The sequence below is a fragment of the Orcinus orca genome, chromosome 19 (genome assembly GCF_937001465.1).
Source record: "Orcinus orca chromosome 19, mOrcOrc1.1, whole genome shotgun sequence".
Taxonomy (NCBI): Eukaryota; Metazoa; Chordata; class Mammalia; order Artiodactyla; family Delphinidae; genus Orcinus; species Orcinus orca.
In genome coordinates, this window is record NC_064577.1 from 7,462,795 (window position 1) to 7,488,913 (window position 26,119).

Here is a 26,119-nt window from a genome sequence, read left to right on the forward strand (position 1 = left end):
CATGGTTGTTTGAAATTGTTAGTTTGGGATCTATCAGAATATATATAATATTTTTTTTAATTTCTTTTGGATGGGGACTTTTTTTTTTTCTTTTTTGCTGTACGCGGGCCTCTCACTGTTGTGGTCTCTCCCATTGCAGAGCACAGGCTCCGGATGCGCAGGCTCAGCGGCCATGGCTCACGGGCCCAGCCGCTCCGCGGCATGTGGGATCTTCCCGGACTGGGGCACAAACCCGTGTCCCCCTGCATCGGCAGGCGGACTCTCAGCCACTGCGCCACCAGGTAAGCCCTGGATGGGGACCATTTTTAAAGTCTTTATTGAATTCGTTACAATATTTCTTTTAATATTTATTTGGTTACACCACGTCTTAGTTGCAGCAGGTGGGCTCCTTAGTTGCGACTCACAAGCTCCATAGTTACAGCAGGTGGGCTCCTTAGTTGCGACTCACAAACTCTTAGTTGTGGCATGCATGTGGGATTTAGTTCCCTGACCAGGGATCAAACCCAGGCCCCCTGCGTTGGGAGTGCAGTCTTATCCAGTGTGCCACCAGGCAAGTCCCAGTACACACATACATACGTGTGTGGGGGGGGTGTGTGTGTGTGTGTGTGTGTATTGCCTGCGTTGTGTCGTCATTGCTGTCCGCGGGCTTTCTCTGGTTGTGTTGAGCAGGGGCTACTCTTCGTTGTGGTGCACAGACTCCTCATTGCAGTGGCTTCTCTTGCTGTGGAGCACAGGCTCTAGGCGTGCGGGCTTCCGCAGCTGCAGCCCTCGGGCTCAGTAGTTGTGGCACACGGGCCCTAGAGTGCACATGCTTCAGTAGTTGTGGCTCACGGGCTGTAGAGCGCAGGCTCCGTAGTTGTGGCACACGGGCTTAGCTGCTCCGCAGCATGTGGGATCTTCTGGGACCAGGGATCAAACCCATGTCCCCTGCATTGGCAGGCAGATTCTTAACCACTGCACCATCAGGGAAGTCCCAGAATATATTTTATATGCATACATCTGGACTGACATATAGAGAAGTCTTTACCCCTCCCCCAAGACATATGAGTATTTCTATCAAATGAGAGTACTTCCTCAAAACAGGAAGATCTATTGTTAAAATAGAAGTGTAAAAACTATACTTTTCAATATAATAAAATAAAAACCATTTTCCCCTCACACTGAGTTTTTCACTTTATCACATGATGACTATTATCTTAGAGACACTTTACAAAATAACTAAAAACCTCAAATAAGGATAATAAGATAATAAAGAGAAAAGAATCATCATCACAGAAAGCCATTCTGCACTAGAAGAGAACAGCAAAAGGAAGAGAACAAATATCTTGAAGTATTTTCCCAGTTGCTGAAGAAAAAAGTTTTTTTTTTTTTTTTCTTTCGGTAGCACCGCACCACATGCGGGATCTCCCACCAGGGATCAACCCCGCACCCCCTGCAGTGAAAGCATGGAGGCCTAACCACTGGACCACCAGGGAATGTCCCAGTTTCAAAAGTTTAAACTTTGGGAACATTTCCATCTTATGATTATCAGAGAAACTTAACACTGAAAGCTGGGATGTATGAAGGTGATGCCTCTTGTACCATACACAGAAAAAATATTTGTGTTTTCTGGGTCAAAAGTGGGGAAGATAAGTACAGCAGCAAAGGAAAACCTGATGTTTGGCATGGGTTGGGGTAGGGGGATGGGGGAGTTCCCAAATGAATAAAAAGCAGAAAACCAGACTTGTGCCAGCAACAGGAGAGAATAGCTAGATTGAGGACCAAAGGGAGAACTAAAAGGCTTAAGATGAAAGAGCTCAGGCTGGCCAGAGAGCTTAATGTGATGAACATCTCCCTTAAAATCTCAATACTTAGTTCTGAAGAGATACGGTTTAGAAATTAAGGAATGAAAAGAAGGAAATCCACCAGAGACTTAGTGTGCAGAGAAGGGGGTAGTGTTATGCCCTTTAATGATTCATTCATATTGAGGCATGCCATGAAAGCAAAATGTCCTTCATATAGCATGCACATATTTAACATACCAGCCAAAGGATGACCTTTAGAGAAGCTGGCATATAATTTTGAGACAGCTCTGCCTCCCCTAAGATCTGGAAAGCAGAGGCCTAGATGCAATCTATTTAATATCTCAAAACTGAAAGTACAAGAGACAGTAAACATGTTTTCAACCTATTCTGAATTGTGATTGATAATTCTGTATTCCCAAAGGAGAGGTGAGCTTGGGAACCAAATTATTCATCAAATTTCAGAGCCTTGACACAACAAAGGTTTCTTTTTCACTCAAATGTTTGTGAGAGTCCACCATCTTGAGGCTGTATGGTTCGGTACTTGAGGTTTCTCTAGTCAAGGAAGCAAGGGAAGAAACAGAAGAATCAGGAAAGAGTTCGTCACTGTCTCTGTTAAGTCCCCTACATACGAACCTTCAAGCTGTGAACTTTCAAAGATACGAACATGCGTTAGCATGTCCAATCACCTGAGTCAGTTCACCTGTCTGGAGTACACTGTCATGTGCATGCATCCTTTACAAGTGGTTGTGCTTTTGTATACTTTACAGTACTGTATAGAGTACAATAGTATAGTGTCTTTATTTCAAGCTAGGTCTGCAAGAGGATGACTTCACTGAACTCCTTGCTGTGCAACATGAGGAGCTTACTAATGAAGACCTGATGGAATAGGAGACGCACAGAAAAGACGAAGAGAGACAAAAGAAGTAGTAACTGAAGAATCAAAGAGACTCACAATGTGGGAAATGGCAAAGAGATTTTACTTGAGGATTTTAGTTTTTTGAGGCACAGGACCTAAACGTAGAACGGTACTGCAGCAGCTGTTCAGATTGCAATCCAGTCCTACTGGATTTATGTGTCATTTATGACGAGAAAAAAAGAGCTATTACCCAGACATGACTGGATCATTTTCTCAAGAGGGTAGGTAGAATTGAATCCATCAAGGAACCAGAACTTGTGCCATCAACGTCAGGTGTGAGTGAAACTGCAGCTTGCCCTCTGTCTCCTATTGCTGACGATCCTTCAGCTCTACCATCTCCCACCTCCTCTCTCTCCTCCAGCCAGTAACTCTTCTTGCCTGTTCACTCGATGCCCAGCCCTTGTATGCCAGCTGTTGTACTGCACTACTGTGCTTTTCAAGGTACTGTTTGTTTTCTTTATGTATTATTTCTGTGAAAAGTATTATAAACCTATTACAGTACAGTATTATATAGCAGATTGTGTTAGTTGGGTGCCTAGGCTAACTTCGTTGGGCTTAGTAACGAATTGGGCTTAAAAACGCACTCTTGGAACAGAACAAGTTCGTATGTAAGGGACTTACTGTACACAGTTACACATACAATTTCTGCTCACATTTCACTGGCCAAACAGCTCACATGACCCTGCTGCTGCCCAAGTACAAGAAGCTGGAAGAAGGGGGGAGGGCGCACTACAGTGTCTCAATATAGCTTTAAAAAAAAAAAAAAACCAATGAAACCACACTAAGATTTATTTAAAAAAAAAAAAAAAAAGGCTATCAAACCAGACATTACTTATAAGGTCACAGATACGCATAGGAATTATGGGCAATTAATTAACACAGACCACGAATTTTGTCTATGGTTAATGACAATTGAAGCAACAACTTAAAATGTCCCAAGCTGGACTTTCCTGGTGGCACAGTGGTTAAGAATCCACCTGAAATGCAGGGGACACGGGTTCGAGCCCTGGTCCAGGAAGATCCCACATGCCACGGAGCAACTAAGCCCATGTGCCACAACTACTCAGCCTGCGCTCTAGAGCCCACGAGCCACAACTACTGAAGCCCGCACGCCTAGAGCCCGTGCTCCACAACAAGCCACCACAATGACAAACCCACGCACTGCAACAAAGAGTAGCCCCCATTCGCCGCAACTAGAGAAAGCCCGCATGCAGCAACGAAGACCCAGTGCAGCCAAAAATAAATTAATTTTTTAAAAATTCCAAAAAAAAGAAATTAAAATAAAAAATGTCCCAAGCTGAATTTTGTTCCTGTATTTGATAACAAGAAGTACGCAAGTTTGTTGGAGGAAAAATTTCCAAGGTACTAAATCTAAGAGGAATTTACCATATGGATCTTTACGTAAAAAGAGTCACAGAAAACGTCTGACTAGATTTACACAAGAGAAGCAGTCTTCACTCAGACACTTCTAATCTCATGAAATCAATGAGAGCATTTCTACAGGAAGTTACCTATGTGAATGTCCAGGTGTTATGCTGCTTTCAGATGATCTGATGGACTTAGACAACCTCCAAGAAATGAGTGAAATTACCAGCTAAGCAAAATTTGTACAACCACTAAATATAATCAATGCATATGGATAATGCAATGACAATCACCATCCTGTCTTACAGATTTCTAAGAGTCATATCTCTTGGTAGCAATGACTGTTAATATTTAGGAATATACAGGTAAGAGCCAAATTTTTTCTAAAACTATGCATTTTCTCTGTCACACTGATGAATACTCTACTGGCACCAATAATTCTGTACCATAAGGCATGGAAAAGAAATTTGATTTGGACAATTTTAAGGGCAGGTATTGTCAGCTAACCATAAAAGAAATTCAGTATGATTCCCTATGGAACATGATTTTTGACAGAGCTATACTCTCATAAGCCCATCAGATTAAGCTGGTTACAAAACATTCTCAGAAAACTAACGTGACTTAAATTGGCTGCTGAACATTAAATCCCTGCCAAATTCGACAATTTAGTTTCATCACTAATAATTCAGCTGCCTAAGTCTGCACAAAGTTTGTGATGCCATCACTTTAAAATGTTTTTTGCACTTGTGTGAGTGTGCTTCCAAATCACTGAAGAGTTCTGAGGTGCGAAAACACAATTTAAGATTTTACATTACTCAAAATTGTAAGTCAATCTATTAAAAAATTCTTAACTGGGAATCCCCTGGCGGTCCAGTGGTTAGGACTCGGTGCTTTCACTGCCGAGGGTCCACGTTCAATCCTGGCTGGGGAACTAAGATCTCACAAGCCATGCGGCGCAGCCAAAATAAATAAATAAAAATTCTTAACTAAATTCCAACAGTAAATAATGTGGAAAGGATCTAAAAATACAATTAAAAGCTGATGTTTGTAGCTTTAGGAGACTTATGTCACTTATATTTTCCTAGAGAGATAAAAAGCTATAGTAATCACTAGTTATATTTTGTTAAAACCAACAAAATATTGAGATATATGTTAAGATGACTTATTTTAAAAAGCAATCTGAGTAAACAGTTTGGCCAAGATTTGGAAGCCACTCCTGGCTTTTTGTTTTTTTTTAATATTTTATTTATTTTTGGCTGTGTTGGGTCTTTGTTGTGGCACGTGCAGGCTTTCTCTAGTTGCAGTGTGCGGGCTTCTCACTGCAGTGGCTTCTCTTGTTGTGGAGCATGGGCCCTAAGCACGTGGGCTCAGTAGTTGCGGCGTGCAGGCTCTAGGATGCGCGGGCTTCAGTAGTTGTGGTGCACAGGCTTAGCTGCCCCACAGCACATGGGATCTTCCCGGACCAGGGATAGAACCCGTATCCCCTGCATTGGCAAGCGGATTCTTAACCACTGTGCCACCAGGGAAGTCCCTGGGATTCTTCTTTAAGCAAAAGTTTAAATGGCTTAAAGTTGACAGAATAAATCTGACATCTAAATACAGTTTGTGTTGAGTACTATATGAAATGAATAGGATGCTGAAACAAAACAGGAGATCTGGGAAGCCTCTCTGAAGAGGTCTTATTTTACTCCAGTAACATTTTTACTATTCTTGTCATATCTACATACCACTTGTACTGTTACTAGGTGGACCAAAAGACACACACACTTTGGGAAACAGCATGGTAGGAAACCACATTTATAGCCAGAATGATGCAGATTAGATTTTCATTCTGGCTTAGATATTCACTTACATGCTATTTGACCTGTATCACTTAACCTCTATGAACTTGTTTCCTCACTTACAACTTGGAAGATACCCCACCACTCATTGGGTTATGAGAGTTAAAATGAGATTGCATCGTAAACTCCCTGGCACATAATAGGAACTCAACAATATGTTAAAATCCTTTTATTTGCTTGCCTCTTTTTTTTTTTTTTTTTTTGCTGTACACGGGCCTCTCACTGTTGTGGCCTCTCCCGTTGCGGAGCAAAGGCTCCATACGCGCAGGCTCAGCGGCCACGGCTCACGGGCCCAGCCCCTCCACGGCATATGAGATCTTCCCTGACCAGGGCACAAACCTGCGTCCCCTGCATTGGCAGGCGGACTCTCAACCACTGCGCCACCAGGGAAGCCCTGCTTGCCTCTTTTAAGACTTAAAAACATACAGGAATCCAGGAAGATGTAAGCACTTAGAGACGTGTTAACACTGTGCTTGAAGCAGTAATAAGCTAAATAAAGAACAGTGAACTTAGCCTAAATGGCATCTAGAATGCTGAATCCTTTCCAAATGATTTTCAATTTACTTTGCTCAGATCCACCAGAGGAATCACTAACTATGGAAGCTACAGCCTTACAAAATATGTTTCATAAATAGTAAGACTTGAAAGTTGAAATTACTCCTTGATCCACGGGCTGCAGAATGGATGTTGTGTTAGCAGGCATGAAAACAGCATTAATCTCATCGTACATCTCTTATCAGAGCTCTTGGGTGATCAGGTGCATTGTGAATAAGCAGCAATATTTTGAAAGGAATCTTTTTCTCTGAGCAGTAGATCTCAACAGTGGGCTTAAAATATTCAACAAACCATGTTGTAAACAGATGTGCTGTCATCCAGGCTTTGTTGTTCCATTTACAGAGCTCAGGCAGAGTAAATTTAGCATAATTTTTAAGGGCCCTAGGATTTTCAGAAATCAATAAATGTGGGGCTTCCCTGACGGTGCAGTGGTTAAGAATTCGCCTGCCAGTGAAGGGGACATGGGTTCGAGCCCTGGTCTGGGAAGACCCCACATGCCACAGAGCAACTAAGCCCGAGTGCCACAACTACTGAGACCACACGCCTAGAGCCCATGCTCCACAACAAGAGAAGCCACTGCAATGAGAAGCCCATGCACCGCCAACGAAGGGTAGCCCCCACTCGCCGCAACTACAGAAAACGTGCGCGCAGCAACAAAGACCCAACGCAGCCAAAAGTAGATAAATAAATAAATAAAATTTAAGGAAAAAATCAATAAATGAGCAATGGCTTCAACTTTAAATCACCAGCTGCATTAGCACCTAATAAGAGTGTCAGCCTGTTTTTTGAAGCTTTTAAGCCAGGCACTGACTTCTCTCTAGCTATGAAAGTCACAGATGGGATCTTTTTCCAGTAGAAGGCTATGAAACATATGTTTGACAATGGCTCTCAAAGTTCCTCCAGGGTCATTCAGTTACAGTTGCCCACAGTGGTAGTTAGCCTGATAATACACCTTTATTGACTATCTGCTGGCCCTCACTCCCCAACTGATGTTTCCTTCCCCAACAAAGTAAATCACTGGCTCCTGAATCTTTGCTTTAGGGTGCACTTCTAAGGAAACTCAAGCTAAGACAAAGTTGCGGTTGAAAAACATAGTCTACAATCCTTGCTACAGGAAGTGTAGTCTACAGACCAGGAACATCAGACATCACCTGGGGGCTTAACGAAAAAGCAGAAATCCCAGGCACCATCACAACCCTCCTGTTATAATCTCTACTTAAAGACGACCTCTGGGGGCTTCCCTGGTGGGGCAGTGGTTAAGAATCCGCCTGCCAGTGAAGGGGATACAGGTTCGAGCCCTGGTCTGGGAAGATCCCACATGCTGCGAAGCAACTAAGCCCATGCGCCACAACTACTGATCCTGTGCTCTAGAGCCCACGAACCACAACTACTGAGCCCACGCGCCACAACTACTGAAGCCCACACGCCTATAGCCCGTGCTCTGCAACAAGAGAAGACACTGCAATGAGAAGCCTGCACACCTCAACAAAGAATAGACCCCGTTCGCCGCAACTAGAGAAAGCCTGCATGCAGCAACAAAAACCCAATGCACCATAAATAAATTTTTTAAAAAACATAATATGAAAATACAGAGGCAGATACAGGGAAAAGCGACAGAAATCAATAAACTACATAAATGAAGAGAAAAAATAGTAAGAGGTCCATACTCAAAGTATGCAGCACCACTCAAAAACAAGAGTTAACTGATCATGTTTTTTAAAAAACTGGACAAAAAACTATGCAATATTGCCACAGAATTTCCCATATTCTCCAACTCAGGGTCTGGCAATTCACTGCTGAAAAAACAGCTGAGACAGCCTCTAAGAAGGGAGCTCTACAAGGTCGTCTAGTCAAATCTAGCTGTATACCCGGAGATATGTATTAAATTTGAGTACTGATCAAATGCCTTAATTTTTAATAAGCACCCTCAGTAACTCTTAGTCAGGGGTTTGAGAAACGATCTACTCCCGTGTTTCTCAACCCTGGCTGCACAGTAAAATCCCTTGGGAAGATTTCCTCCTTTAAAGGTAGACTGACATAGGTGAACAAACCAGACATTTTAAATGTTATGTTAGTCTGGTTGAAATGGTCCAATTTTTTTTTAAATAAATTTAATTATTTATTTATGGCTGTGTTGGGTCTTCGTTGCAGCGCACGGGCTCTAGGTACGCGGGGCTTCAGTAGTTGTGGCATGCGGGCTCAGTAGTTGTGGCTCGCAGGCAAAGTAGTTGTGGCTTGTGGGCTCAGTAGTTGTGGCTCATGGGCTTCGCTGCTCCACGGCATGTGGGGTCTTCCCAGACCAGGAATCGAACCCGTGTCTCCTGCATTGGCAGGCAGATTCTTAACCGCTGCACCACCAGGGAAGTCCCAATTTTTGTTTTAAAAAACCTTTGTTAGGGCTTCCCTGGTGGCACAGTGGTTAAGAATCCGCCTGCCAATGCAGGGGACACGGGTTCGAGCCCTGGTCCAGGAAGATCCCACATGCCGCAGAGCTCCTAAGCCTGTGCACCACAACTGCTGAGCCTGCACTCTGGAGCCTGCGAGCCACAACTACTGAGCCCACGCGCCACAACTACTGAAGCCTACGCGCCTAGAGCCCGTGCTCTGCAACAGGGGAAGCCACTGCAATGAGAAGCCCTCGCACCACAACGAAGAGTAGCCCCCGCTCGCTGCAACTAGAGAAAGCCCACGCGCAGCAACAAAGACCCAACGCAGCCAAAAATAAATAATAAATAAATAATTTTTTTAAAAAAACTTTTTTATATTCACAATGTTTTCTTGAGGGAAAAAGGCATGTGGCTGAATAACATATATAATGTGATTTCTATGAAAGAATGCAGTACATTACGTGTATGTACTATAAATATGTATCTATCTTTAGGACACTTTTTTTTTTTACATTAACATCTCTGAAACCCAGATTTCTCTTAGTCAGTGGCATGTCATGATGCAGTTAGCATTTTTCTGTATTAGTATGATGCATGTTGTATCAATAACATTAGAGTCAATAAAACAAGGTATGTTTGTGAAATACACGAATTGGCACTTGAGCGAAGTTCTAAAAGTATATTCAAACTGTCAACAATCGTTACATCCGGCAGGTTGGAGTAGCTGTCAATATTTTACTTGATAGAGCTGTACTTGTTTAACTTTTTTACATTTAATTTTAACTTCTGTAGTTAAAAAAAAGAATCAGGGAAATTGTGAACTTCCCTGGTGGTCCAGTGGTTAAGAATCTGCCTTCCAATGCAGGGGATGCAGATTCGATCCCAGTTCAGGGAACTAAGATCTCACATGCCACAGGGCAACTACAGAGCCCGCGCGCACCACAACTAGAGAGAAGTCCGCACACTGCAATGAAAGATCCCACATGCTGCAATTAAGACCTGATGCAGCCAAATAGAAAATAAGTATTTTTTTTAGAAAAGTGGGGAGAGCTTCCCTGGTGGCACAGTGGTTAGGAATCCACCTGCCAATGCAGGGGACACGGGTTCGAGCCTTGGTCCGGGAAGATCCCACGGAGCAACTAAGCCCGTGTGCCACAGCTACTGAGCCTGTGCTCTAGAGCTCACGAGCCACAACTACTGAGCCCATGTGCCACAACTACTGAAGCCCACGCGCCTAGAGCCCGTGCTCCGCAACGAGAAGCCACCGCAATGAGAAACCTGCGCACCGCAATGAAGAGTAGCCCCTGCTCGCCGCAACCAGAGAAAGCCCACATGCAGCAACGAAGACCCAATGCAGCCAAAAATAAATAAATAAGAAATTACAAACAGTGGTATTTTTCTCCTGCTCAACACTGTTTAATCTCTCTATTCCTTTTTTTAAATATATTTATTTATTTATTTATGGCTGTGTTGGGTCTCATTGCTGCAGGCGGGCTTTCTCTAGTTGCAGCGAGCAGGGGCTACTCTTTGTTGTGGTGCACGGGCTTCTTATTGCGGTTGCTTCTCTTATTGTGGAGCACGGGGCCTAGGCGCACAGGCTTCAGTAGATGCAGCACACGAGCTCAGTAGTTGTGGCTCGCAGGCTCTAGAGCACGGGCTCAGTAGTTGTAGCACACGGGCTTAGTTGCTCCGTGGCATGTGGGATCTGCCCGGACCAGGGCTCAAACCCGTGTCCCCTGCACTGGCAGGCAGATTCTTAACCACTGTGCCGCCAAGGAAATCCCATAATCTCTCTATTCCTTGATTAAATAACATGTGAACATCTTCAATGGCCATGTGAAAAAGCCAGGGGGTTTAGGAATAAGCACTAGTTAAGACTTCAAAGCTAGAAAGCAACAAAGAATCTCACAATGCATAAGGGGAAAGGAGAAAGACAACAGTAATTTAAAATATAAAACAGTAAGAAAAATTCCACATTAATAAGTGGGATTCTACTGGTTACACTTAAGGAACCATATTAATACTACATAATCTAATAAATCCAAACATTTTCTTACAACTGCATTTTACCAACTGTAAAGTATAATACTGAGACCAACTCTCCTCTGGAAAGAACAATGAGGGTAGTAGCCTTGTACATTCTCTTTATCCTGACAACTAGCAAAACAGGATGAAATTACATTCATGTTATTCGGGAGAAAAAACAGTATTTTATGCAGCACCTTTTCTCCAAAATGATCAAAATATCTGGGGTCCCTATGTTGCACAGTTCCAAGAGAAGTTTATCATGCCAAAGTGACCCTGATAGTGCTGCATTAAAAGAATTGCAGGGCTTCCCTGGTGGCACAGTGTTTGAGAGTCCGCCTGCCGATGCAAGGGACACGGGTTCGTGCCCCAGTCCGGGAAGATCCCACATGCCGCGGAGCGGCTGGACCCATGAGCCATGGCCGCTGAGCCTGCGCGTCTGGAGCCTGTGCTCTGCAACAGGAGAGGCCACAACCGTGAGAGACCCGCCTACCGCCAAAAAAAAAAGAGAGAATTGCAAATACAGCAAATGCGAATCCATTATTCTGAGAAAAGAAAAAAAAAAAAACAGAGAACAGACCTACAAAGTGAAAATAGGTCAACTCAAGTAAGGTAAGTAAAAAAGCTAAACCAGCCTCTGAGGGAAAGTATTCGTGCACAGTCCCTCATTAATCCTGGTGCTTCCTTAAAAGCTTGATGCCTTTTGGGGTATATTGAAGCCTCATCTTCCAGACCTTCCAACCACAACTTAACATTACATTAAATCATATAAAATCATCATTTTTGTAGGTCAAAAATGGCTGAAATTGACAATTTCATATAGTTGAACCTTGTAATTCATTCAACACAAGCAGGAGTATATATGAAAACTTGGCAAATGGGAGTTCCTCTATTAAATGAACCAGTAGCTTAGCTGACTGGAGTAAAACCCAAAGTTGTAGACACAATCCACAGCTGAATTTAGATTTCTTTCATAGCCCTCCACTCTGCTGGTCACAAGGCAAAGATTACTTTTTTTAAAGTTTCTGCCTGCAAATTGTATAAAACAGCTTTCAGAAGTCTATTATACAGGGACTTCCCTGGTGGTCCAGTGGTTAAAACTCCATGTTCCCAATGCAGGGGGCATCAATCCCCGGTTGGGGAACTAAGATCCCGCATGCCCCACAGCACGACCTAAAAATGATAATAAAAATAATAGTAATAATAATAATAGTAGTACCAAAATGTTCATTGCAGTTCTATTTACAATGGCCCGGAGATGGAAGCAACCTAAGTGTCCATCATCAGATGAATGGATAAAGAAGATGTGGCATATATATACAATGGAATATTACTCAGCCATAAAAAGAAACGAAATTGAGCTATTTGTAATGAGGTGGATAGACCCACAGTCTGTCATACAGAGTGAAGTAAGTCAGAAAGAGAAAGACAAATACCATATGCTAACACACATACATGGAATTTAAGGGGAAAAAAATGTCATGAAGAACCTAGGGGTAAGACAGGAATAAAGACACAGACCTACTAGAGAATGGACTTGAGGATATGGGGAGGAGGAAGGGTAAGCTGTGACAAAGCGAGAGAGAGGCATGGACATATATACACTACCAAACGTAAGGCAGATAGCTAGTGGGAAGCAGCCACATAGCACAGGGAGATCAGCTCGGTGCTCTGTGACCACCTAGAGGGGTGGGATAGGGAGGGTGGGAGGGAGACACAAGAGAGAAGAGATATGGGAACATATGTATAACTGATTCACTTTGTTACAAAGCAGAAACTAACACACCATTGTAAAGCAATTATACTCCAATAAAAAATAATAATAATAAAAGAATTCTATTACACAGATGAGAAAAACAGGCCCTGAGACTAAGTTACATGTCTGAAGGGACAGTAATCAGAAATAAAACATGGACATGACAGACCTCCCCTAAATTTAATGATTTCTGGTCCAGTGCTCATTCTACTATCTCATCTCTCTCTTCAATAAAAAATATACTCAAACCTACATACCCTTCTGCCTTATTCATGTATGAAAGAAAACACAAATTAAGCCAAAAGACTGTTCAAAATAACCTTTAAGTTATAAAATTAAAACCTAAAGAACAAGGCTTCCCTGGTGGCGCAGTGGTTAAGAATCCGCGTGCCAATGCAGGAGACACAGGTTCGAGCCCTGGTCCGGGAAGATCCCACATGCCACGGAGCAACTAAGCCCATGCACCACAACTACTGAGCCTGCATGGTGCAACTACTGAAGCCCACGTGCCTAGAGCCTGTGCTCTGCAACAAGAGAAGACATCGCAATGAGAAGCCCACGCACAACAACGAAGAGTAGCTCCCGCTTGCCACAACTAGAGAAAGCCCGCCCGGCACAGCAGTGAAGACCCAGTGCAGCCAAAAAAATAAAATAAGAATAAATAAATTTATATATATTAAAAAAAAAAAATTAGAAACAGGGACTTCCCTGGTGGTCCAGTGGTTAAGAATTCACCTTCCAATGCAGGGGGCTCAGCTTCGATCTCTGGTCAGGGAGCTAAGATCCCACATGCCGCAGGGCAACTAAGTCCACAAGCCCCAACTAGTGAGCCCGCGTGTCACAACTACAGAACCTACACGCCACAACTAGAGAGAAGCCCACATGCCACAACAAAGACCCGACACAGCCAGAAACAAATAAAAAAATTTTTTTCTTTTTTTTTAATGTAAGGAACAGAAATAGAGCTTCAAGTGGTTTGGACTAATGTTTACATACAAGTATGGAAGTGGATGGACTTATGAGCTTGGGAATAAAATAGACTAGCTGAATCCCAGTGATCCCTACTGCTGTCACCTTTCCTAAAGTTCTTAATCCTTATCTGTAAAAGTACCTACTCTGCAGGATTGTTTTTGAGGACTGAGGGAATGTTAAGCACCTGGAATAGTTTTCAATAAATTGTAGATGGTACTGTTACAGGGTTTTATTATCACAGAGTCCATGAACATAATTTTTTGAGGAAACTTTTGTTTGTTAATACCACTTAACACTAGTAGTCAATGAAGAAAGAATTTGATATGGGACAGGGACCAGCACCAGGTATAATGCCTTACATTGTACCAAACACCACTGTTATTATTGACTAATTCAAATTAACTTTTTTTTTTTACATCTTTATTGGAGTATAATTGCTTTACAATGGTTTGTTAGTTTCTGCTTTATAACAAAGTGAATCAGTTATACATATACATATGTTCCCGTATCGCTTCCCTCTTGCATCTCCCTCCCTCCCACCCTCAAATTAACTCTTAATTACACATACTAACAGAAAAGTAATTCTAAAAGCATTTATGCATTCACTGCAAAATAAGCCCCTTGAACAGACCTTTTGTCTGTTTTGTTCACTGGTGAAGCCCAAGTTGTTTAGAACAGTGCCTGGTACATACCCTGAATACTAAGGCTTTTCAAAACACAATAATCTTGACACTCAAATATGTACCATTTTTCTTCTTCATGCACCAGTCTAAACAGAGGAGCCTCTCACTCTAAAATTAACTCATACCTTCCCTTAAAAAAGAGTAAAACAATTTTTAGCCTTGAGAATTCCCTGGTGGTCCAGTGGTTTGCACTCCACACTTTCACTCCTGAGGGCCCAGGTTCGATCCGTAGTTGGGGAACTAAGATAACACAAGCTGCGCAGCTGGCCAGAAAAAATCTAGCCTTAAAAAAATTTTAGGGCTTCCCTGATGGAGCAGTGGTTAAGAATCCGCCCGCCAATGCAGGAGACATGGGTTCGATCCCTGGTCCGAGAAGATCCCACATGCCGCGGAGCAACTAAGCCCGTCCGCCACAACTACTGAGCCTGCGCTCTAGAGTCCACGAGCCACAACTACTGAAGCCCACGCACCTAGAGCCCGTGCTCCACAACAAGAGAAGCCACCGCAATGAGAAGCCCACACCCCCCAACGAAGGGTAGCTCCCGCTCGCCGCAACTAGAGAAGCCCGCGCACAGTAACAAAGACCCAACACACCCAAAAATAAATAAATTTATTAAAAAAAAAAATTTTAAACGTTCCTGATTAGCTTCTGATAGGTAGAAAACAGACATCCTTTTACAACGACTCTACAATTTTGACTCCAGAAAGGTATCTCGCCCACGAGTCTCAATACTGAGAGGAAAAAAAAGATCCCTCTTACTCCATCAGAACTGGAGATTTCTCCTCTTAGAATTTACGAAGATACTCCCTCAGGCATGCAAACATGTTTACCTGTACTAGAACCAAAAAAAATGTAAAAGATTGGGGAAGTAAACGACCTAAGGTACATATGGGAGTGGAAAAAAAAGAGCTTAAAGTCAATCTCTTTTCATAATTTCTGTAGAATTTGATACTGAAATTTAAAAACCTTAAAATTTTGTTTTGGAGTACATGAGAGGTAAAATGACCAGAAATAACCCATGCACTGATTCAGGAGAAGAGTTATACTTCTTATTCAGATTTATTAATCTGATTTATTTTCCTAAGTCTTTGAACAGCCAAGAAACTCTCATCAAAATTGCAGCACTTTCATAGTAACGTATTTTAAAGTTGTGGAGGGAAAACTCTACTCTGCACAAAAAAATAATTTGTATTAATGAATACCTTTTGAAAAACTTATAAAAGCAAAATTATAACTGTCCTAAGTGATATTTTATAGTCAAAGGGCATAAAATGTGTCGAAATTTTCATGGTAATCCTATTATAAATTTTTACTAATTTATGATTTAGCCCATTATGAGCAAACAAAATCAATCAATCACATAAACTCTTAAGCAGGACACATTTCTACAACACAAAAGTATTCACCACCACCATTTAAAGGTCCTTAAATCTTCAAATGACTAACCACCAAGGATTACGTAGTATTAATTGGTAGCTTATTTTCATACAAATTTATTTATTTTATTTGTCTTTGGCTGCGTTGGGTCTTCATTGCTGCATGTGGGCTTTCTCTAGTTGTGGCGAGCAGGGGCTACTCTTTGTTGTGGTACGCGAGCTTCTCATTGCAGTGGCTTCTCTTGTTGTGGAGCACGGGCTCTAGGTGCGCAGGTTTCAGTAGTTGTAGCGCATGGGCTTAGCTGCTCTGCGGCATGTGGGATCTTCCCAGACCAGGGCTCGAACCCGTGTCACCTGCACTGGCAGGTGGATTCTTAACCACTGCACCACCAGGGAAGCTCATAATTGGTAGCTTTCTTTAATCAGAACCCATTCACTGCCCAAGGCTTACACTAAGCCTTTAAAATCACATCTCATGATACTGGTTACACATAATATTTTTTCCTAGTCAGTAACCTGAGACTGCTAACATGCAAATATTTAACACTGATTTACTTTTACGTTTTTGTACTGTAGAACCTTTCATCCCAAACCCATAGACAACAGGTGCTATATCTGCTAGGGAGATAAGTATATCCTCCTGAATGTTAACCTGGAATTAATATCAAAAGAACTACAGGGACTCCCCTGGTGGTGCAGTGGTTAAGAATCCGCCTGCCAATGCAGGGGACATGGGTTCAAGCCCTGGTCCAGGAAGATCCTGCATGCCACGGAGCAACTAAGCCCATGTGCCGCAACTACTGAGCCTGCGCTCTAGAGCCCAAGAGCCACAACTACTGAGCCCGAGTGCCAGAACTACTGAAGCCCACGTGCCTAGAGCCCATGCTCTGCAACAAAAGAAGCCACTGCAATGAGAAGCCCATGCACTGCAACGAAGAGTAGCCCCTGCTTGCCGCAACTAGAGAAAGCCCGCATGCAGCAACGAAGACCCAATGCAACCAAAAATAAATAAATTTAAAAAGAAAAAAGGAAGAACTACATACCAGGGACTCCCTGGCGGTCCACCGGTTAGGACTCCACGCTTCCACTTCAGGGGGCGCAAGTTCCATCCCTGGTCAGGGAACTAAGATCCTGTATACCACAAGGTGCAGCCAAAAAAATCAGGTACTACATACCTCAACATGGCCAAAGTATAGGTTAAACTGCTTGGGAATAAATTTGGACAACCTTCATCCTCTGGATATGCAATTTTACAGATGAGTTAAGATTAAGGATTTTGTTTTGGGAACTAACCTTTATGCAAATCTAACTTGGACACTAAACCCATGACAGTACACTTTCTAAGAATAACTCAAAAAAGGTATGTCAGGGCTCCCCTGGTGGTGCAGTGGTTAAGAATCCGCCTGCCGATGCGGGGGACGCGGGATCGTGCCCTGGTCCGGGAGGATCCCGCATGCCGCGGAGCAGCTGGGCCCATGAGCCATGGCCACTGGGCCTGCGCATCCGGAGCCTGTGCTCCGCGACAGGAGAGGCCACGGCGGTGAGAGGCCCGCGTTACCCCCCCCAAAAAAAAGGTACGTTATCCTCTAATATGAATGTAGATCAACAGAAAACATTTACTTCATCTCTGACAATGGGTAAAAGGAAATTTTCACAATTAAGACTATTACCTGATAATTATACTTCGCAGTTTACGAAACCCCACAACTTCATAACCACCCTTGAAATTAGCAAGCAAGGTAGATATCATTAATCCCCATTCTACAGATGAGGAATCCAAATGATTCCAAGGCCTTTGCACTACATTACATCCACCAAAGTATGAAAGTCATTTTTTTAAGTATTATGACTTCCTAACAAGCAAATTTAACAAGGTAACTGTTTATTATAAATTTATTTATTATTTATTTTTGGCTGTGTTGGGTCTTCGTTGAGCGCGCCAGCTTTCTCTTGTTGCGGTGAGCGGGGGCTACTCTTCGTTGAGGTGCCCAGGTTTCTCATTGCGCTGGCTTCTCATTGCAGAGCACGGGCTCTAGGCGCATGGGCTTCAGTGGTTATGGCACACGGGCTCAGTAGTGGTGGCTCGCAGGCTCTAGAACGCAACGCAGGCTCAGTAGTTGTGGCGCACGGGCTTAGCTGCTCCACGGCATGTGGGATCTTCCCGGCCCAGGGGTCGAACATGTGTCCCCTGCACTGGCAGGCGGATTCTTAACCACTGCGCCACCAGGGAAGTCCAAAAGTCATTAATTCTTACTCATAGTAACGCATCTCCTCCAAATTTTTATATGTGAAGAGAAGGGCTTAACACATTTCATATTGCTTTAGCTAGATAAAATCCTGTCCTGATCACAAATGAAGCCTACCAATGACAGATATGCCCAGCTACTATGATGGATCGATCACTGGAAGAAGAGCAATAAATTCAAGATTAAATTTCAAAAAGATAAACCAGCATCATGATCATATTTTTTCTAAACTATTCAGGACTCAGTGTTCTAAACATAATGATCATAACAAGACGTGGGTGAGACTTTAAAAATATTATTTGGAAAGTTCTAAACTTAAGACAGACCCTGCTGCTAAGGGTCTACACCTAAGTTTTTTTCTTTTTTTTGCGGTACGCGGGCCTCTCACCGCTGTGGCCTCTCCCACCGCGGAGCGCAGGCTCAGCAGCCATGGGGCACAGGCCCAGCCGCTCCGCGGCATGTGGGATCTTCCTGGACCGGGGCACGAACCCGTGTCCCCTGCATCGGCAGGCAGACCCCCAACCATTGCGCCACCAGGGAAGCCCTAAGTCAAGTATTTTTAAACACAGATCTAGCTCAAGGTAAACATACATAAAACATACTTGGCTTTGACACTATCAGTCTGATTGACTAGTTAGTATGCCAGTAAGCTCTATTTTCAGCAACTACTGTATTCTTGACTTTTCCAGCTCCCATTTGGGGGAAAGGGGAGTGAGAGGAGGAAAGCTTTCACTTTGCCTTTGATCTGTCTTATGTTCTGCCAAATAATAACTTCATTTGAAAGAAGAAAACCAATATTGTGGGGATTCAGATCTAAGATATCTTGGTGGTAGAGGGATGGGCAAAGCTTAGGAAACTTTCTAAATGAGACAACTAGTAGCAACAAATGGTCTTAAGTAGGACGACCATAGGGCAAATTTGCAGTTTCAGCACAATTATGAATTGGCACCCCTTCACTTCAAGGTATTCTGACGTGAATAAATTATGACCCTTCTATTATTATGGCAGTTGTTATTACAACTTAGTAAACTTAAACAAGCTTCTGAAATTGCTCCTAGGACTTGCATGAATATTTAGTTAATGAGCTCAAAGTAATGTTATCTTGGTAAACCAATCTGTCAACTGGGATGTATCTGTATTTAACTGTATCAAACTGTTAACTGACCATTTCAAAAACCGTGAAAACAATTTTGTTTCTGTTCCCCACTACCCCTTAATAGATTCTGCTTAACAGCTAGCTAGGCTACTATTTGGAACGTTTGAGAATCATTTGCCAACCTCCCTGCCCCCCAAATTTTTATGACTATATCATTAATTTAAGGGCTGCATTCATTAAGACTAAGGTGAGGGGCAGAAACGTTTTAGAAGTACTTTACAGAAATGCATGGCATTAAGTTGTATCTCAATACAGAAATTGTGGTAAAGCAAAAAATCTAAATATAAACACACTCTGAGACTACCTAAAATTCATCACTCTAACTTCATTCACTGTGCCTTGTTTTTGAAAGAAAACAAGAGGTTTCTTTAGAAAAGTATGAAGATATCTTACCTATTTACAATGGATACGAGTCAAGTCATAAATACCAAAACATATTATGTGAAGTAACTGCTAAAAAAATAAGCATACCCCTCCTCCCACAAGGCACCATCTGATTTAGTTACACATGGGTCTTTTGTGAGTGGCTCAGGAGAAATAAGAGTACCAGTCTAAAGGTCATCAGACAGACAAGTTCTGGCTTTGCCATGTACTTGCCAACTAATCATGTGATACAGGAAAATTAAAAAACAAAACAAAACAAAACAAAAAATCACTAAATCTTCTCAAATTCACTTTCCTGAACCATAAAATGGAATTAACATTACCTACTTCAATATCACATGAAATATGTAAAAAATTTTCTGTAAGTGGTCTGTGAAATGTGAAGTTCTATATAAATATGAAATTATATAACGTAAACTTTAAAATTTTAACCTTTATCCTATGCCTGTCACTACTGTTTAAATACACTTTACTTAAATATAAGGCTAAAAAATTGCTGGAAAATCAGCCTTACAGCCCTTTAAAAAAAAAAATCATGCTTTCAGATCAGCTTCTTAAAGTATTTGAAATTCATTTGTAAAATTAGATACATTAATTCACTGTGCTGAAATTTCACTTGCTATACCAGGTTAAAGTCAAGAAATTTTCTGAATATTTCATATTCCCTTGACCAAGCTATAAAACAATTATGAAAAGCCTGCTTATTCGTATGGACTTTCAGCAGGTTTGCTTGTACTTAATGAATCCAAAATTTGCTCAGTTTAGTATCTGTGTTCTTCCCCATACTAGAATTCAAAGGTGAAAAGGGTGCCTAGAAATGTCCACAGTAAGAATTTACCCCATCACCACCTCAAATTGCAATGATTCATGATTTCATTATATTCTATAGTTTTGTAAGCCAACAGAATAGACTGAACTATATATTGTGTATATGCACTAAAATATACACAAAAGAGCATCTACCTTAAACACAAAGACTAAAAGCTACTCTACTGTAGGAGGAATTTTTAAATTGCATTATCCAACTCTGCTTATGTTTAGATAGGAGAAATGTATTCAATAAATTTAACTCCATTAACTAAAATAGCAATTTCAGCATTAAGTGAAATAGCAACAATAAAAATTATTACTGGCCTATAGTCAAAGAACTGATAATTAACCTGTGCTTTTAAACTCATTACTAAAGTCAATTTACTCTTACCCTTTTTTTTTCCCCTAACAAGATGTATATTAAGGAGGTAATTCAAAACATGCCCCCCACCCCTCACTGACTACCAAAATAAGCCAGAGATGAGGCTCTGGTGTCTTAAAAGGACAGCTCTCAAGTGACACAGAACAGATGCATTCCTGGTGTTCCGTTCACAGACTGAATCAAACTCGACCATCAAAATGTTACCCCTACCTCATGTGGAGCTAATCATCACATGGAGAAGAAAAGTGAGAAAAGGCCAAAACCAGCACTACCCCACAACCCAAATGTAGCTTATGGTGACTGCTCTATTCTCAAAAAATGTAGAAAGTACTCATTTTCTCCCCTCTATATTCCCCACTTTCCCATACTAATATGGTTCATATACATGAGAAGTTAAGACTTCAGAAATGCTAAAAGATGATGGGTTTGCTTAATATGGTTATGAATGATATAAAAACCATCCCTTAGGCTACTGTTGTTACATGATAAGATGCTAGATTTAATCTTCAAAGTGAACAGTCCTAGCCCCAAACTTCAATATTTCCCATCTGCAACACCAAACTGTCCTTTTCCTGAACACAGCTTAGCTCGTCCTCCAGTACCATTAAATAATCTGCATCAATTGATTCCAATTCACCAGGACAAAGTTAAATGATGCCACAAAAAACTTGAAGTACTAGGTTCAACATAGCATGCAAGATAAAAGCTAAAGGTACTGCGAGAACAAGGAAAAAAGCCAATATGTATATCCAACTACACCAAACCAAATCATCAAAAGCACTCTTCACCTTCCCCATACCTGATATATTGTTTGGCAACTTATAACTATGGGGTCATTTTTTTTGTGACCACAAACAAAACTGAATTATTGCACCCAATAAAGGAGTGGACAAAGGTAGAGGATGATTCCTAATGACTGTCTTCCTCTTCTTCCTTTCCAATGAATCCCTCCCAATTTTGTGCCCAAAAGTCACAAGAGATCCTCTCCACCTGGGAGATCCTATATACCCCCCACCCTTAGATCCTGAAGGACAACCCTAATGTTTAAACAACAGTAAGGATGTGGCTCTATAGTCCTGTGATGAATAACCAATTAAGCCTTTGGTCAAAAATCCTCAACACCCAATTCCAAAAATATGATTTTCACACTAAACTGTCACTTACTTGGAAGCTACAATACAAGCTTCCAAATCAGTTTTTAAAATAAGTTCTTAAAAAAACCTTCCTCCATGTCCTTTTTGGTGATCACAGCAGGTTTACTCAAAGCCTAAATCCCTACACAACAAAAAACATTCAAATACAATTTAGAGTTTCTTCCCAAGGGCACTGGTAGATTAAGAGGGGAACCTATTTGGGGCAGGAGAGGGGAAGAAGAAAAAAACTTCCATTACAAGCACACCTACATTTGTTTGACTTTTAAATACTGAAATAAAGACAAGTCTGACCTTGAGCTGTATTTCCCCATCTTATTCCCCTCCTCCTCCCAACAGAAATCTTGTTCAATACAAACAGCAATTTAAGGATTTACAAAACGAAATTTAGTGATCTTTCCTAAATTTGAGTTCGAGGTCTTTTCTCCTAATTTTCAAATTCCTGAATCCTAAGGTATGATGACACACTGGGACTAGCCCTGAAGCTATTCACATGACCAAACAGGCATTCAAGGAAAGCAAGGCTCCCACACAGCATGTTGAAAAATAAATGGTTTAATGAAGCAAAATCTAAAGATCACTGACACTTGATTCCAACCATGTCTCACCCCACAACAGCATTAAAAACACAAAAAGCATACATATGATTTTTTGTTTTGATAATACTAGTTTAAAGGATGTGGGGATAATTCAAATACCTAGGTCCAAAATGGGGGAAGGGAGGGACCCAGGCCGGGAGGGGCAATTAAAAAAAGCAGCAGTTTGGGACTGAGCAAACAGACACAATGGCCACTTCGATAAAGTTCTGAAAAATGACTATAGCACCTTTAGGAACAAAGGAGCGATGAACAAAGAAGAACTGTTCCAATCTGTATATAAAGCCGTCTATTAAAACTGGAGAAAAGAAAACAGGATCTGCTGGGATCCCTTATGTTCTTAATACAAAAACCGAAGTCTCTGCTGAGTGCTTTGGAATAACTGAATATCCCCAATGAAGTACGAACACGCATTCCAAGCCAGGGGAGTCAACCAAAATAGTTACTACACGTTATTTGAAAAAACTTTATTTTTCAACAGGTCCTTCCATTTGTCATAACGCTGCGTGTAAACAGGAAAGTCATCGTTTTTAAATACCGGTAGATTGAAGCACAGGCATGGAAAAGAGACTAAGAGTCATGATCTCCTTGTTTCCTGTTCAATGTTCTATCCAGCAGAACCCACAACTTATGGAGCCAGAAAATGATTACAGAAACTTCGAGCTCTCTGGGATAAGTCTGAGAACAGGGAACGTGAAAGAGATTTTTCTAGACCTCCCTAGAAAAAAGCGAGGTTGAACGGAAAGCCTAAAAAACCCCGCTACACGGTGTGCCGGCCTACGGGAAGGAAATCCGACCGTAGCATCTCAGCTGGCCTCCGCCCAAGGATGAACTGCAGTGATTCCCACTCTCTCCCCCCTTCCCCCACCCTCATCCAAGACGGCCCCCCACCACAAGCCCAGAGAAGCCCTCCGCTTGCAAGGGTTCTCCTTTGTGAGACTCCACAGCCGCCGCCCCACTTTGGGCCTCCGGGGAAAAGCCACCGCCCCCACCCGCCATATTTCCCTGAAAGGCGCCCGCGCTACAGCGCCGAGTCGCCACTCTCCCCCATGTGGCGGGTGTTTCTTCCCTCATCACGCCACCAAATTGTTCACCACGTCCCAAAACCGGCCCAGAAACTCCCCTGGGGATTGCTCGCCCGGAGACAGCACCCGCCATCTCCTCCCGCGCCCCCGCCCCGGGACTCGCCCTCCCCCCCAAGCCGCCATTTTACAACCAACTCCTCCACCCTATGGCCTTGGTCTCCTCGGCTCGCGAATGTCTACAGCTGAGGACTGCGAACAGGTCAAATTCCTGAGCCTGGAGCCTCCCACCGCTCCGGGAGCCCAGAGGCCATTTCCTGCTTCCCGAATCCACGTCCCCGGGCTTGGCTTGGAGACGATGCCGCCATTTTGTCTCCTGCTCCCGGCCTCTGTGGGCGGCGGCAGAGGGTCCGAGAATTCCAGCCCCCCGTTGCCCCGCCAACTCACCGTCGTATCGCTCAGCCTGCTCGGCCAGCTTCGCCTGGTACACCAGATCCTCCCGATCATCCATAGCGGCAGCGGCTCCGGCAGGGTCTGCGCGACGGATGGAAGCGGATAGCGTCTCCAACTCTCAGCCTCTCGCTCCGCGCCCGGGCTGCAAAAATGGCGGCGCCTCAATCCGGGACTTCCGCCTGCGCACGCGGACAACTGCTCAGCTCTATGGCAACCGCTCCCTGGCAACTGGCGCGGGGGGCGGGTCCGCGAGCTAAGTGCCCGAAGAGGCTGGAACCAGCTAGACGCCCCTCCTCCGTGGGCTCAGCGGCTGCTCTAGGCGGGAACTGCGACTGCGGGGAGGGAGAGCGCCACGAGGGAGCGAGGGAGGCCAGGTGAGGCTAGCTTGGACGGCTCCAGGAGAGAGTGAGCAGGAGAGCCTGGACTGCGGACTGAGAAACGAGAGGCTGTAAAGGTTTTTGAAATCGCAAGCTTTCCTCTCCGAAACCAACTTCTCTCCCATTGCCCCCGTTTTCTCAGCCAAGCCCAGTCCTGGCCCTTATTCAGAACCGTTTAACTCCGGGGTAAAGAGTTGGGCCCTGCTGTAGTTGATAGGGGAAGGAGGGCTGCAGATTTCACACTTGACCTTCGCACTTTGCAATCTTTTCCTGTTCCTCTCCCTCAGCCGCCTTTTTCCCTTTAGGCCCACCATGGGTAGGAACAGGGAAGTTCTTAGAGGAGCCTGGTCTGGAGTGCAAGGTGCAGAAGAGTAGGTCCAAGATCAGACTGAGATCCAGGAGGCAAGAATGGGAAAGGACCTGGTCTGTTTTGCTTCCCAATGGATTCGCAGCACCTTGTACTCAGTACAGTATGTGTTGCAAGACTAAGGCTTAGGTACTTAGAGCATATGCCGTGTGGTAAAGTCTGCAATAAATGTGGAATAAAAAGCTTGGAACAAAATTATGAGGAGCCCTGGATGGCAAGCTGAGAAGTGTGCACCTTATTCAGTGGGTGCAAGAAAGCTACTGTTTGATGATTTTGCGAGGAGGATGACACCATCATAGTTATTCTTTAAAAAGATTATAAATATTGTATAGCAGTAATTAAAGAGCAGCATAAATTATCAGGTTATTACAATAATACAGGCAAAAGGTAATAGAATAGCAGTGAAAATGTGAAAGAAAGGACAAATAGGAATAGTACTACAGAGGGAAACCACAAGAGTTTCCAGCTAATCAGATTTGAAGACCTTGTGAAGGGAAAAAAAATTAAAATTGACCTTCAGTCTTCCCACCCTGAGTCACTGGGATAATGAGTGGCAGTACCGTTAACAACAAAAAAAGGAATGCTAGGAAAATTTGCTGACGGAATGCAGAGAAAAACCTGAGTTCCTTTTATCACATGTTGGTTCTAAGGTTCTCACATATCACTAAAGTAGAAATAACAGGCATGGAATTGGAAAAGGGGACTGGCATTCCAAGCTGGAGGGAGGCTGCAATGGAAGCAGCTAGAGAATGTGTGGAGGTAGGAGGACAAACAAAACCTTGGAGAATACTTACTTTCAAGTGATAGGAGAAAGCAGAAGAGCCAGCAAAGTTTGGCTCCTTAAGCCCCTTCACACTTTTAATACACCTTATCAAATGTCAATGATGAATGACTAAGAATCAAAAGACCTGGGTTCTAGCCCTAATTCTATAACTAAACAAATGTGTGACCTTCAGAAAGTCATTTCACCTCCGAGCTTCATGTTCATCTGTAAAGTTAACTGGAGACCATATGTTAGGCCACAAAACAAATCTTAATATTAAAAGATTGAAATCAGGGCTTCCCTGGTGGCGCAGTGGTTGAGAGTCCGCCTGCTGGTGCAGGGGGCGCGGGTTCGTGCCCTGGTCCAGGAGGATCCCACGTGCCGCGGAGCGGCTGGGCCCGTGAGCCATGGCCGCTGAGCCTGCGTGTCCGGAGCCTGTGCTCCGCGACGGGAGAGGCCATGGCAGTGACGGGCCCGCGTACCGCAAAAAAAAAAAAAAAAGAAAAGATTGAAATCATACAAAGTGTCTTTTCTTGTCACAAAGGAATGAAGTTAGAAATCAATAAGAGAAGGAAAACTAGGAAAATCTGCAGATATGTGGAAATTAAATAACACTGTTAACTAACTGATGGGTCAAAGAAGAAAATACAAGGGAAATTAGAAAATACCTTGAAATTAATAAAAATTAAAATACACTATACCAAAAATTATGAGATGCAGCAAAAATCCTGCTAAGGGAAATTTATAGCTG

At 42.9% G+C, this 26,119-nt stretch overlaps 1 protein-coding gene across 2 annotated transcripts in view; it reads right to left on the bottom strand.

Moving 5' to 3' along the window:
* The window catches only part of YWHAE (tyrosine 3-monooxygenase/tryptophan 5-monooxygenase activation protein epsilon), a 44,893-nt gene extending 20,863 nt beyond the window's left edge, over positions 1–24,030 (bottom strand). Inside the window, exon 1 of one of the 2 annotated variants that reach the window (XM_004267076.3) lies at positions 23,856–24,030. In XM_004267076.3, the coding sequence (XP_004267124.1) occupies positions 23,856–23,919 (64 nt within the window). In that variant the 5' untranslated portion in view covers positions 23,920–24,030. The remainder of the gene's footprint in view (positions 1–23,855) is intronic. The other variant, XM_049701943.1, reaches the window with a different exon arrangement.
* Positions 24,031–26,119: the final 2,089 nt, after the last annotated feature.